This window comes from Leptodactylus fuscus, chromosome 5 (genome assembly GCF_031893055.1).
Source record: "Leptodactylus fuscus isolate aLepFus1 chromosome 5, aLepFus1.hap2, whole genome shotgun sequence".
NCBI classification, from domain to species: Eukaryota; Metazoa; Chordata; class Amphibia; order Anura; family Leptodactylidae; genus Leptodactylus; species Leptodactylus fuscus.
The window spans coordinates 80,396,869-80,409,509 of record NC_134269.1 but is presented as its reverse complement, the minus strand read 5'-3'; the positions used below and the strand labels follow the sequence as shown (position 1 = coordinate 80,409,509).

The 12,641-nt window shown below is 36.4% G+C and overlaps 1 protein-coding gene across 3 annotated transcripts in view; it reads left to right on the top strand.

The window, feature by feature from the left end:
• ZNF280D (zinc finger protein 280D) overlaps nt 1-11,221 on the top strand; it is a 54,810-nt gene extending 43,589 nt beyond the window's left edge. For 2 of the 3 annotated variants that reach the window (XM_075273493.1, XM_075273491.1), the window contains 3 exons: nt 2,496-2,541; nt 4,305-4,348; nt 8,375-11,221. In XM_075273493.1, the coding sequence (XP_075129594.1) occupies nt 2,496-2,541; nt 4,305-4,348; nt 8,375-8,990 (706 nt within the window). In that variant the 3' untranslated portion in view covers nt 8,991-11,221. Of the gene's footprint in view, nt 1-1,486; nt 1,843-2,495; nt 2,542-4,304; nt 4,349-8,374 lie in introns of those variants that run through there. The other variant, XM_075273494.1, reaches the window with a different exon arrangement.
• The last annotated feature ends 1,420 nt before the right edge of the window (nt 11,222-12,641 follow it).

Below are 12,641 nucleotides of genomic sequence, written 5' to 3'. Positions count from 1 at the left end.
AATGGGATTAGCCAGAATCCCATCCACTTTGCAGGTAATGTAAAATGCTGCTTTTCGTGCCGCTGTGTTTTCGCAACGTGGGGCCCCGGCCTAAAATAGTTTTTCCACAGATGACTTTTCTCACCTATAGGACAAGTGGTAAATGTTTCATCAGTGGGGGCCCATCGTTGAATAGTTTTGTCAGCCCATAGACACTGAAGCAGCAGCATGCATTCTTGACCGCTCCTCAATTTATAAACTTCCTCTCATGTTTGACTGAGTAAGGAGCCTTGTTTAAGTGATCTATGGAGCCCCAGTAATATATAAATCACCTTTATGAATAGGTAATATGCGTCAATTTTGGGAAAACTCCTTTAATAATAATCTGACACTTTAAAATAGTAACCTCCTTATTGCTTTTTATTGCTTGGTGATCTAGGCCAAAAATGTGTCAAGGGATGTATAGGGATATACTTTGAATTGGTATTATTGAAGTTCAGAGATTATTCGTGTTAATATCTATTTAGCTTGTCCTGAAAAATGCAAATCCATAAAGTCCGCTTCACAGCCCTCTTTACATTCATTGGTCATGTAGCCTGATTGCAGCTCAGTCCCTTTCAAGTGAATAGGCTAAGCTGCAATTACAGGCACAACCACTGTACAAATGTACAGTACTGTTCTTGGCAAGTACTGAAGAGTCAGGAGCTCTCACCTGAGCACTGAATAAAGAAATGCAGGATTTCACAGAAAGGAGCCAAAAATAGTTGGTAAAGTATATTACAAAATTCACTGATAACGCAGATACTGCCAGAAAATAAAAAAATGCTCAAAAGCTTAGTTGTACTTTGAAGGAGTTGTCTAGGATATGGAACAACCTGTGGGGTAGCTGGGGTGGGTGTAAAATTAAAAAAAAAGGTATAAACGTATATTTCCCCAGTTCTTTGCCAGCCACCACTGAGGCCACTGATTTTGTGTCAGCGGTCATGTGGGCCTCATGGCTTATGACACTTGCAAACAAGCCCTAGCACCTGACAGACAGACCAGGGGCAATGAGGGTGCCTGTTTGTTTGGAGTTTTTTATACAATTACCACCACTGCCCCATGAGTTGTCCCAAATCCTGGATCCCCTTTTTTAAGAAGTCATTTCAACCATCCAATGCAGCTCTGGGGAAAAAGGTATGTAAATGATCTCTTTCCACTAATAAGAGACAAGCATTCTGAAATGGCTTATAAACTAGTCATTTTTGAACGCCTGTTAGAGGGTCAGGCATTCATTTATGGACCTCCAGCAAGTGGTGCTTAAATGCACAGCATTTGTTTTTTGTTCACCATAAACGCTGCTGGCTTAATTCTTCTTATTTTTGTATGATTTAACTGCTACGTGAACTTGTACCAAATTGTGTAGTTTTTTTTTTTTGTTTTTTTTAATGTAGGCACAAATATATTCTATAAATATAATGATACAATGCACTCAAATAATCAGATATCACTTAATCTTTTTCACTAGGCAGGATGATTACAAAGGCAGAACCGTAACAGAATATATTGGCCTAGTATGCGAAATGTCACAGAAGTGAGAGTTGTCATGAATCATTAAGCCATGATAAATAACCTTACAAGACAGGTGTGGTGCTAGATACTACGCAGTTCAGCACATAGCTTCATTGCGACTTCGTTGTGACTAAAGAACATTGTGCCAGGTATTTCTAAATGCAAGAAAGGTCCTTGATAAAGGTTAGCTGACTCCTAGAAGTGATGACTTTACAGAATACCCATCTCAGGCAGTGTCGTCACTTTAATAGTGTATCTTACATGAATAAATCATCCCTAGTGTTGTAAGGTAGATGAGGTAATTATTGGAGATTGCTGAAGTATGTTAATTATTAACGCACTGTATAGTCTATAAAGATTTCTTTTATCAGTGTGAGTTTGATAGACTGTAGTTACTTGATACAAAAACAGGTAAAGAATCTAAATAGCTACCATTTAACTTAAGTATCTTATGTATATGTATGTTTATCAATATGCTTATCTTTTCACTTTTACAATGCTCTATGCATTTCACCTCTTATATGCCTTTTATTATATTAACCTTTCTAACTGCATATTCACCCTATTTTTTATTATAGTGTATGATTTTCTGCTGCACTCATTTATTCAATTATTTATTTTATTTTGTTTTATTTTATTCCATTTAATAGAAAGCTAAAAGTTGCATACTTGGATACTACTCCTAGGAGCAATTTTCCCTGTATACTTTAGGTTGAGTCTCTGTTTAAGGGATTTAGGGAGATTATGTGTAGTATAAATATTACCGCCTGCCTTGTGCTGCTTTTGACAATTTTTTAAAATGAATAATTATGGCATATATAGCATGCATTTTTCTTTATTTTGCTTCATAACAAACATAAGAAATTGTATGGCAGTTTGAAGACAATTCAGGTTAGGCCTAGTTTGTGTTCTCTATTTATATAACTATCATAAAATTGTATCATTGGGTTAATCTATGTTCCTAGATCAAGACTTCATTCTTCAATAGACTTGACGCAAATCGGTGAACAGGTATGATCAACATTCTTTCTCCGTTATTAACACTTACATTGTATCCTAAATGCAGTAGGCGCAACAGAAATTGCCCTTGAAAACCTCTCTTTGGAGTCATCTATAGATGACACATTGAAAATAAAAACTGCATATATCAATATCAAAATCTGTATGCTTTTAAAGGTTCTACTTTCTTAAGAATATTGTATCAGTTGGGGACAAAGTTAGCACATTCTATTCTATATCAAATCTGCAGAACTATGACATTAGCCCCAAAGACAGCAGATTTATTATTTAGGAGTATGATTTGAGTGGTGATATTTTAAGAAACTGGTCTTTTCAGAATGTCCAGTTGTAACAAATAGTTCTCATTGCACAATATTCACAGTTTATTTTAGGCAGTGTGTTTTTTCAACTATACAAATGGTTAATGGACAATTATGTAGGAATGTGAATGTGATGGAATCATCTTGTAGTACATACAGATGTTTGGTCTTCATGCCCACATGTTGCAGTTTATATTTACTGATGTCTACCATGCCACTTCTCGTTGCATAATCCATTTATTTTCTGGACCTAAATTAATTATGAATAAAAATAAACTTCTGTAAATTGTCCCACAAATATGATCAAATTAGGAATATAATACAGGGCTGCAAATTAGAAATAAATAAAAATGAATTACCGTATATACTCGAGTATAAGCCGAATTTTTCAGCCCAGTTTTTGTGCTTTTTGTGGGGGTTTTTTTGCTTTTTTTTTTTTGTGCTTTTTGTGTTTTGTTTTGTTTTTTTAGGAGGGTGAGGGGGGTTTATGACCAGCCACAGTGTCAATGTATAGAATCTCCCATAAAATAGTGCAAAATTTAAAAAAATAAATAAATAAATAAAGGTTCTTAATCCCTCTTTTCCCTAGAATACATAGAAAAGTAGAAAATGACTGTGAAACACATACACATTAGGTATCCCTGTGTCTGATAGTGCCCTGTCTACTGAATATAGGTTATCTGCAGTGCTCCTGTTCCATCGGGAAGGGGTTAATAGGAGCACTGCAGATACTCTATATTCAGCCAGGCTGAATTCCAAGTGGGGGGAAGAAAAACAGTCCTCAGGCTCAGGGAAGGGGCAGACAGACAGACAACCAAAACACCCCCTCCCCTTCCCCAGCATCTACTGCACCCAAAAACTACGACCATTTTAATTTTTGAAATTTTCCAGTAGCTGCTGCATTTCCGCCCCTAGGCTTATACTCGAGTCAATAAGTTTTCCCAGTTTTTTGTGGTAAAATTAGGGGGTCGGCTTATATTCGGGTCGGCTTATACTCGAGTATATACGGTAACTTCAGACAGAGAGACTACAACATATTACTGATCAATGGTAGTCCAAAACATTGACTTCTCCACATAGTTTTCACGTGTCTTCCTTCACTACCAGATATATTTTTTTAGCCTGTTTGCCATGTATTAGTTTACCAAGTACCTGCAGAAAAAGCAGAGGGGTGGATAAAATGTGTCACAACGGCTGGTAGGCATTACTAACACAACCAGATATAGGAAGTACTTCACACCATGGGGAAATTGATGAGCATAGATCTTGACTTTGACCTTGGCTTTATTTTTAATACTCAAGATTTGATTGTTTTGAGGGTTTTTTTTTCCATGAAAATACCCCTTTCATTTATTTAGCAAACAGACAAATTCTTCCATACAATGTGTGAGTAATTACATTAGTTGAACTTTTTTTACATAAATATATTTCTAATTATAATCTTAATATTTTCAGGAAGAAAAACCTGGTACACATGTAGATGCTGCAGCAGATGAAAGGTAATTCTTAGAAAGTTCCATTCTTAATAAACTTTCAGTCTGGTATTGAAGCTCTAGTATTTGTGTAATGCAGTTTTAAGTAGTTGTTATAAGAAAGATCTGTCATAGTAAATGTCTCCCAAGAGGTTTGTAGAAATTTTCAGATTAGTGTATATCCCTAAAGAATATTCATTATATGGTAGATTTGCAGAATCTTAAACTAACAATATTTGTCTATAATGATTATAATAAGCTCAACAGATTATAATAAAAAAACATTCGATATACAGGAAGAAGGTACTTACAGTTTCAAGATTATGCACTGTGAATATGATAGGGTTCAACATTCTCTAAATGCAAAATATTGCCACAAAAAACATCTATGCTCAAACTTATTCCGACACTAAGTGTTTTCCTGAGTTCAGCTTGATAACTCAAAATTGTTCAATAACAATTAGTTAAATACAAAAGTTGCAAAGTTTTTTTTATTTTTTTTCATTGAAATCATTTGAATGCACTGGGTGACAAAATTTTATTTTTTTTGTGCAAAATTTAATATAGAGTCAATTTAAGTGTGGGTTTTGTAGCATGAATGATTTCTGTTAGGATGATTGACCAGCGCAGCAGTTAGTAAATACACAGCAAGGTGAACCTGGGAAATGTAATAGTAAGGACCACCCATTCTGGCCATTACAATCTGATAAATCAATGGAGCCTTATGGGTGCACATCTTTAAGGAGAGACACCTAGGAGGTGGATGGTCACAGGTGCAGTTCGGATGGTTTATCTCCATAGTTGTTAAAGTTTTAAAAAAAAAAAAATGTATGCTGGGGAAAACATTTTTAAAAGAAGCTTTATGTGTGTGACTGCATCAGGTCACAGATCTCCATGTAATCTGATATGTCCAGCCCTTTGTGACAAAATGATATTGGCACCATTATCCAAAATAAATGTTCAGGAAAGGTCCAATTTTAATATTTGTGCAAAAAAATGTGTACTTTTTTTTTTAAATTAAATATCCAAGCAATATTTTATACTTTTTGTTCCAAAATGGTATCATACCTACAATAGTATTGATTTTTGGACACAAAAGTATCAGATTTGGAAAGTTAAAAAAAAAATCTTAAAAATGTGAAATATAAAGATTGAGAGTCTTCAGTAGTTGATATCTTTTTAATGGCTAACAAAAACGATGACAGATTGCAAGCTTTCGAGACTGAGGGCCATCCTTTGAACTGATAATTCGTTTTTTAACTTGTTTATTTTTTTGTGTACTGTTTTCCATCACCTGTCGCACTGAACACTTGATTCCTGTGCCTCTATTAGTGCATAAATATGCATGCCTTCAGAAACTGTGTCATACCATGCCTAGTAGTCCTAGTCACGAGACCTAGTAGTCTCGAAAGCTTGCAATCTGTCATCATTTTTGTTAGCCATTAAAAAGGTATCAACTACTGAAGACTCTCAATCTTTATATTTCATATCCTCTGGCTAATAAGGTACAAATATATATTTTTCCTTATAAAAATGTGAGTTAATAAGTAATTTCCTGGCAACACATTCCCTTTTTAAAGGTCCTAATTCTAAAAGCATGAAGTCAAGCTAAGATAAGATTATGGTCATTGACACAAGTCTAACTCATGGATTTATGATCCCTTACATGGACACATATCACCCCCTCCCCAGTGCTCACTCCTATAACCCCAGTATTATTTACCCTACGGTACGTTAGTAAGACATCACCTCCATAAACAAATGGCCTTTCTAGATCATCTTGCCAGTGTTGTGCTGTTTTCATTAATCTGTAAAGGCCTGAAGAAGGAGTCTCTGTGTAAGCTTGCATATGTAATTTATCTGGTTAACCAATATAGGTGTCTTACCTACAATACTCTTGGCTAACTCAATACTACACTATTTTGTCCCTACACATACAATGCTTACATTTTTTTATTCAATGTCTTAGTTTAGCGTTTAGGTCAGCAAATCGACCACTTGATTCTCAGAATTCACAAAGTACATTGGGTTAACAATTTTTTCCTATAATTGCATCAAAAGCAAAATCTTGAATATTGCTGATGATTGACCTGGAGGAGGGGGGGGGGCGGTCTCCGGATTGCTCCTCCTCAGATCTCACAGGTAATAAATTACTTTGAGATTGGGGAAGAATGTGGAGTTTGAGCTACCCAGGCTGCAGATATTGGCAGAACCTCCGGGTCCATCATTGGCAATCCCCAGGACCATGTAAGTAAATTACTACTTCACGGACAAACCTTTATAGGGGTTGTCCAGGGTAAACTAAAAATTAACCCCTAAACTAAACTCCCTCTCCCCACTTAACTTCTAATTTACGTCAGTTAAAAAAAAAAAAAAAATTAATTACCCATATCCCTGGAGCGGTTATGTGATCGCTCCAGGGACACTTTCTGATAATCAGGCAATGTTTCGTTTCACCACTTCCCAAATGGAACGTCATTATCACTCTTCCCCCTCCCCTATCCCCTGCAATACTTAACAGCCTTCCTGTGTCTGGGGAGCAGCTCCTCCCCCTCTTTCGGTCTTCTGATAGTGGGCGGAATAGCTTAGCCAGGGAAACTGGAGGGAGAGTGGGAGATGGGGAAGGGTGGGGGGTGGGAGGGACTAGTAATGTGTGGGATTGCTATTCTAAAGAAAGACATGGGAAGGTGGGGGGATTATTTAATAGGCAGGATTGCTATTTGAAATGAGAGATGGGGGGGTGTAGGAGTTAGAGAGGAGGGGGGCTGAGTGAGAGGGAGTGCAGCAGCCTCACAGGAAATCAGCACAGCAGGAAGCTACAACATGTAAACAAACACAGGGGATGCAACAGCAACCAGAGACACCCAGAAATCACTCCAATAACTGCTAAAGGTATATGGGTGTACTTCTTAACCCATTACTAACACTCTCAGACCTTTATAAAAAAAAATATATATATTCTACCCAGAAAACCCCTTTAATTCTAGCAAATAAATCCCAATAACGTGAAGATTGTATACCATTTCTCAAACGAGCGAGTCTTGAATGAAGCAAGCAATGCATTAATTTTTTGTTGAAATATGTTGCTAAATATACAGTATATGGAAAAATTGTATAATTTATAGTCTAAAATAATTATCCTAAAATATGATAAAAAAATAAATGCCAGATCGGCAACCAGACAAATTCTCCTATAATCTGTACATCCAGTGAGATTCTAAACATAGGCCAAGTCTCTTAATCAGCCTATGTAAATGACCAGACTGACTAATCTCCACCAAATCACATTTAGCTGAGCATGGATGGATTATTAAATTTGCTTTGGACTCCCATTTCATTACTACAATTTCCAGTATCTAGTGTGTGGGACACATTTAATGTTTATATATTAAACTCTGATATAAAATAGTAACTCAGCTAAGCACATTACAGTATGATGACACTGCCCAGATGTATGGGAATTTGCAGGTGATCACAAAATAGTACAAAGTGTATTTGAAAACTTTTTCTTTTACATTATTCAGTAGAGGAATAGTCACTCAAAAAAGTCAATCTGCACGTTGCAAATGTAGGAGAACGTATTGTGGACCAACTAGGACGTTGGTCTTTTTTTCTTTTACATTAGTCAGTTGCAGAAGTTACAATATTTTAGATTGTTTTATTTATTATTTGTGTTGGGCAAATTATATATATATATATATATATATATATATTATTTATTATTATTTAAAAAAAAAATAATGTGGTCAAAATCTATAACCTATATACCTAGAAACATCCTGCACCATTATACTTCTGATCTATTTTTCAACAACTGATAAATTCTTTATGAAATATTATGAACTGGAACTGCTAAAAAGTAGTGCAAGACGTGAAAGGAATCTTTTCTCACAAGTATCTTTTATATAAACTAGATTGTGGAAGTATTTTTACAATGGGTTCTGCCTGTGAAATTTCTCTTAGCAGGGTTTGGTAGTGTTTCCTGCACTGGTATACTTGTTTATGGTTTCCAGTTATCCCATTTTAGTTAATTGCTATTTGTTTCGATTTTAGCATGGAAGATGAATATAAAGCAGAGGCTACAAAGAAAGAAGAAGATTCTTATGGAAGCAATATGACCTCTCCAGGCCAGACAAGTATCTTGTTAAATAAGACACCAAGTACGTCTGTAAAGCAGGTAAATGCAGCCACTGAAGCTCTAGGAAGCTGCTCTCCAAAATCCGAAGAGGAAGCTCAGCTGATAGATTCTTATAATAAAAGTGACTGTGACCTTGTACAGGAGGAGTCTGTTGATTTGACCAGTACAGAACCAAGTAAAGATGCAGACAGCAAAAATAACACAACAGAGAAAGAAGACTTGTGTTTAGTTGTGAAGGAAGATCATGCGGATTCAGATGTTGCTAGTGACGATGCTGGATTTGAGCAGTATTTATGGAAACAAGCTCCAGATTCTGTAAGTTCTGACATAAGTGAGCCAAGTAGCGTTCATCTGGATCCACTAACTCCCTCAGAGGTGTTAGAGCATGAAGCTACAGAAATACTACAGAAAGGCACTATTGTTGCGTCTCAGAAGAGTGGAAAGGAAGACGCAGCTAATGACGCTAAAGACAGTAGCACAAACGTATCTGCAATTGTTAAAAGGAACGAAGATCCCGAAGCAGGTTTTTAAACTGCGGGAAAAGCTGGAGACATTCCTAGTGGTGCACTATGCACTCGATGACAACAATATCACAAGTAAATCTGAAGTAAGTGCAGTCATAGATGAACAGGCTATCTTTCCAGGTGACTGCCAGAAAACAGTATTGTGCTGTGAAAGCAAGACCAGGAAACAAAAAGGACTCTTGTTTTTATATCTACTTTTTAACATCAGTGTTAATGTTACATTTTCTAGGGCAGCTAGGCAGTATTGGAAACATGTTAGTATAATATGTTTTTACGTTGGCTAGGTCAGAATATACTGTAATTGTTCTTTTAAGCTTGAAGCGTAGGTCAAATGTACCAGGAATAATTCTTTTGTATACCATTCATGTTTTCCAAGGAAAGTCCTAAGCTTTACTAGATGGATTTCATGTAATGGATTTTTATTTGTTTTGACTAAGTCATCTTTGCTATATTCAAAAGGTTTTATTTGTTGAAAAACACAAACTATGCACCTAAACAGGTGTAATCCTGCCAGCCTAACCTTATCTTGTTTTAAACTTTCAATGAAAGTGCAAAAATACATTATTGACATGTTCTTGTATATAGTTATAAATATATACATATATATGTAGGAAACATTCATACTGGAGTTGTAAATTCTTTGGAATATTGAACATAATGACCAAGCATTATACTCTAATTCAGAGCACCTAAGCTCAAGATGGTATCTAGTTGTCAAAATGACAGGATGAAGCTCACTTTTAATATCCTTAATGTTATTGCCTTTTGCAATAAAAATGTCACCAATGGTAAATTTATAGGAATTGCGATGTGACGTTGCTGTGAACCTCTATGCAACACACGGTACTTAGGTTAGGTTATGTCCTCCTAGAGGCAGCCTGGAAATCTATGACAATAATAGCTACTAATGTGCAACATTGATACATAAGCAAGAGGTTTTTGGTGCCATTTAGATGTGTTAAAAATTAGGCCTAAAGTGAAGCTCCACTTTGGATGGGGTTTTTTTAAAACCATATTAAACCAAATATGTCGCTAGAATATGCTGCTCTATCTTAGAGTAACATAAAGTAGTGACAGTGACTTTGATTGTAACTTTTTATCCTTTACCCAATATGCAGTAGTTTTTATGAAATCTATTCAGTGCAGCACTGCCTGGGTCTACAGTCCTCTTATTCATGATGTTGATGCGGACTGACCTATTTCTCCCTATTAGGGTTAGTTCACACGTAAATAACGTGTGGCTTATTTTGGCACCGGAAAAAAAAAAAGCTTAGGAAGCTTTTTTTGGACCTTGCCAAGCTTTTTTTGGAGCTTTTTTTTATTTTTTGTAAAAACAGCTTTAAAAAAGCCAGGCTATTTTCCCCTCCCGTGAAGTGAATGGGCTGAAAAAAACGCACTGCACGGTTTTCGCCTCCCATTCACTTCTATTGCGTTCTTCAGGCGGAAAACGCCTGAAGAAAGGTCATGTCGCTGCTTTTTCTCTGCTAGCAGAAAAAAAAAGCTAGCAGTCTACATAGACTGTATGGAGGAGGATTATGATGTGGATTCTGCTGTCAAAATCCTCCTCCATGTGCCCGTGTGAACTAGCCCTTACTGTGTATAAGGAGAATGTTGTCAAGTAACGGTTGGTAGCTAGAGAGAATCCCACTGCTTATGAATACAGAAGACTCTGCAGTAAGTGCAAATCAGATCATGAACCTGAAATAGCATTTGCCTCATATCATGCCCAAGAAACTTTTATAAAAAAAAATGACTGTATATTGCCAAGTAATTCACCACTTGTTGCTTTATTATGCTGGCCCTAGATAAACTTTTTGTGATGGATTACCTTTAAGAGGATAGATCATATTATACTATGTCATTCATGGAATCCTCAAACAGAAAACCCATATTAGGAGCCAGTTGCAACCATTCATGTTTAGTTGGTATCAGAATACAACACGTAATTTTCGTGCTAGCTGCATGACATCACTTAAAAGTAACAATAAACTTTATTTATATAGTGACAAAACAGTACAATCACAATATAGAAAGCACACAGTGCAAATACTGTAAATCAAGTATCCTACGGTATTGCTTCTATTACGATCCTATAACAGTGCCTCCAATGTGTAGCTTCACTCTAAGGTATTGCTGCTGCTCAAAGAAGGAAGGAATTCTACCCAATGACATTAATATTAAACTACCAGTTGATCGATTTGTTAATTTTTTTTAATGGATATTTTAAAATAGAGTTGTTTTTGCTGTAAAAAAAAAATCATTCTTTTAGTAAATGTTTCCAACAATTTCTTGTCTTTTTGGGTGTTTATTTTTCTACATCAAGGCAGTAAAATCACAATTTCATAGAATGACATAGCGATAGAATTTTATGCCTTTTATCCTTTATTCAACACATTTCATTATAAATTGAAAGTGAATTTTTATTTTTGCTTATTTATATAGTGCCATCATATTCCGCAGCGCTTTACAGACATTGTCAATCACTGTCCCATATAGGACTCACAATCTACATTCCCTATCTGTATGTCTTTGTGTGGGTTTCCTCCAGGTACTCTGGTTTCCTCCCAAACTCAAACATGGTGAGAACATAAAAACTTCTTGCAAACTTCTATGGTCAGATTCGAACTTTGGACTCCAGCATCCATTAACCACTGAGCCACCATATTATCATTACATTCAGCACTAACCAGCCTGGTTATGGACACCTAAAGTAAGTATAATCACCAGCTTACCTAAACCTCTCCTAAAAACATCAGGGAAAAAACTATTCCAGCTCGGAGCAGATCTACAATTACATTTTGAGTACAGATGAGCGAACACTATTCGAAACAGCTGTTCTGAATAGCACGCTCCCATAGAAATTTTGAGCTAAGAGGGGGTTGGATAGCTGACCAAACTTCATACTAGGTGGTGGTGAGAATTGAAGCATTCATCTGTTAACACGCAAACCTTAAGGGGAGATGTATCCTTAATGAGAAATTCCTTTTGGCTAAGGCCCCACTGGGTGGAAACGCAGCGTTTTTGGGCATTGCGGAAACGCAGCGGAAAAAAAACTGCGTTTTACAGTACCAGCATAGTGAATGCAATTTTGTCTAATCCTAGCCCTACACTACGGAAAAAAAAAACGCTGCAGAAAAGCTGCATTTTTCAAAAACGCAGCTTGTCAATTATAGTTGCGGAAACGCTGAGTTTTTCCTCCATAGATTTCTATGGAGAGTGTGAAAACCGCAGCAAAAACACAGCATGATAAATGTGTTGCGGAAACTCCGCAGAAACGTAGCGGAAAAGCATCAAAATCGGCAGACAAAAACTCACTGTTTTTCTTGTTTGAGGCTAAGGCTAACTCAAGCAAAAACGCGATGAAAAACTCAACAGAAAAGTCATAGGAATTTCCGCAGCACAAAACTGAAAAACTCGATGAAAACTGCACATACATGTGCGTTTTTTTCCGCAACATAAAACGCAGCGTTTTCTCTGCGTTTTTTCACGCTGCATTTTTTTGCTGAGTTTCCGCCCAGTGGGGCCTTAGCCTTTATGTAAATGATGGCTACATCCTTGCCTTGAAAATAAAGATCATAGCTCTAGCTCCAAACTAAAACAAGAGCCTTATGTAGCAATGATGGTTCAGGTATATCCCTACCAAGTTATGTGAGAATAA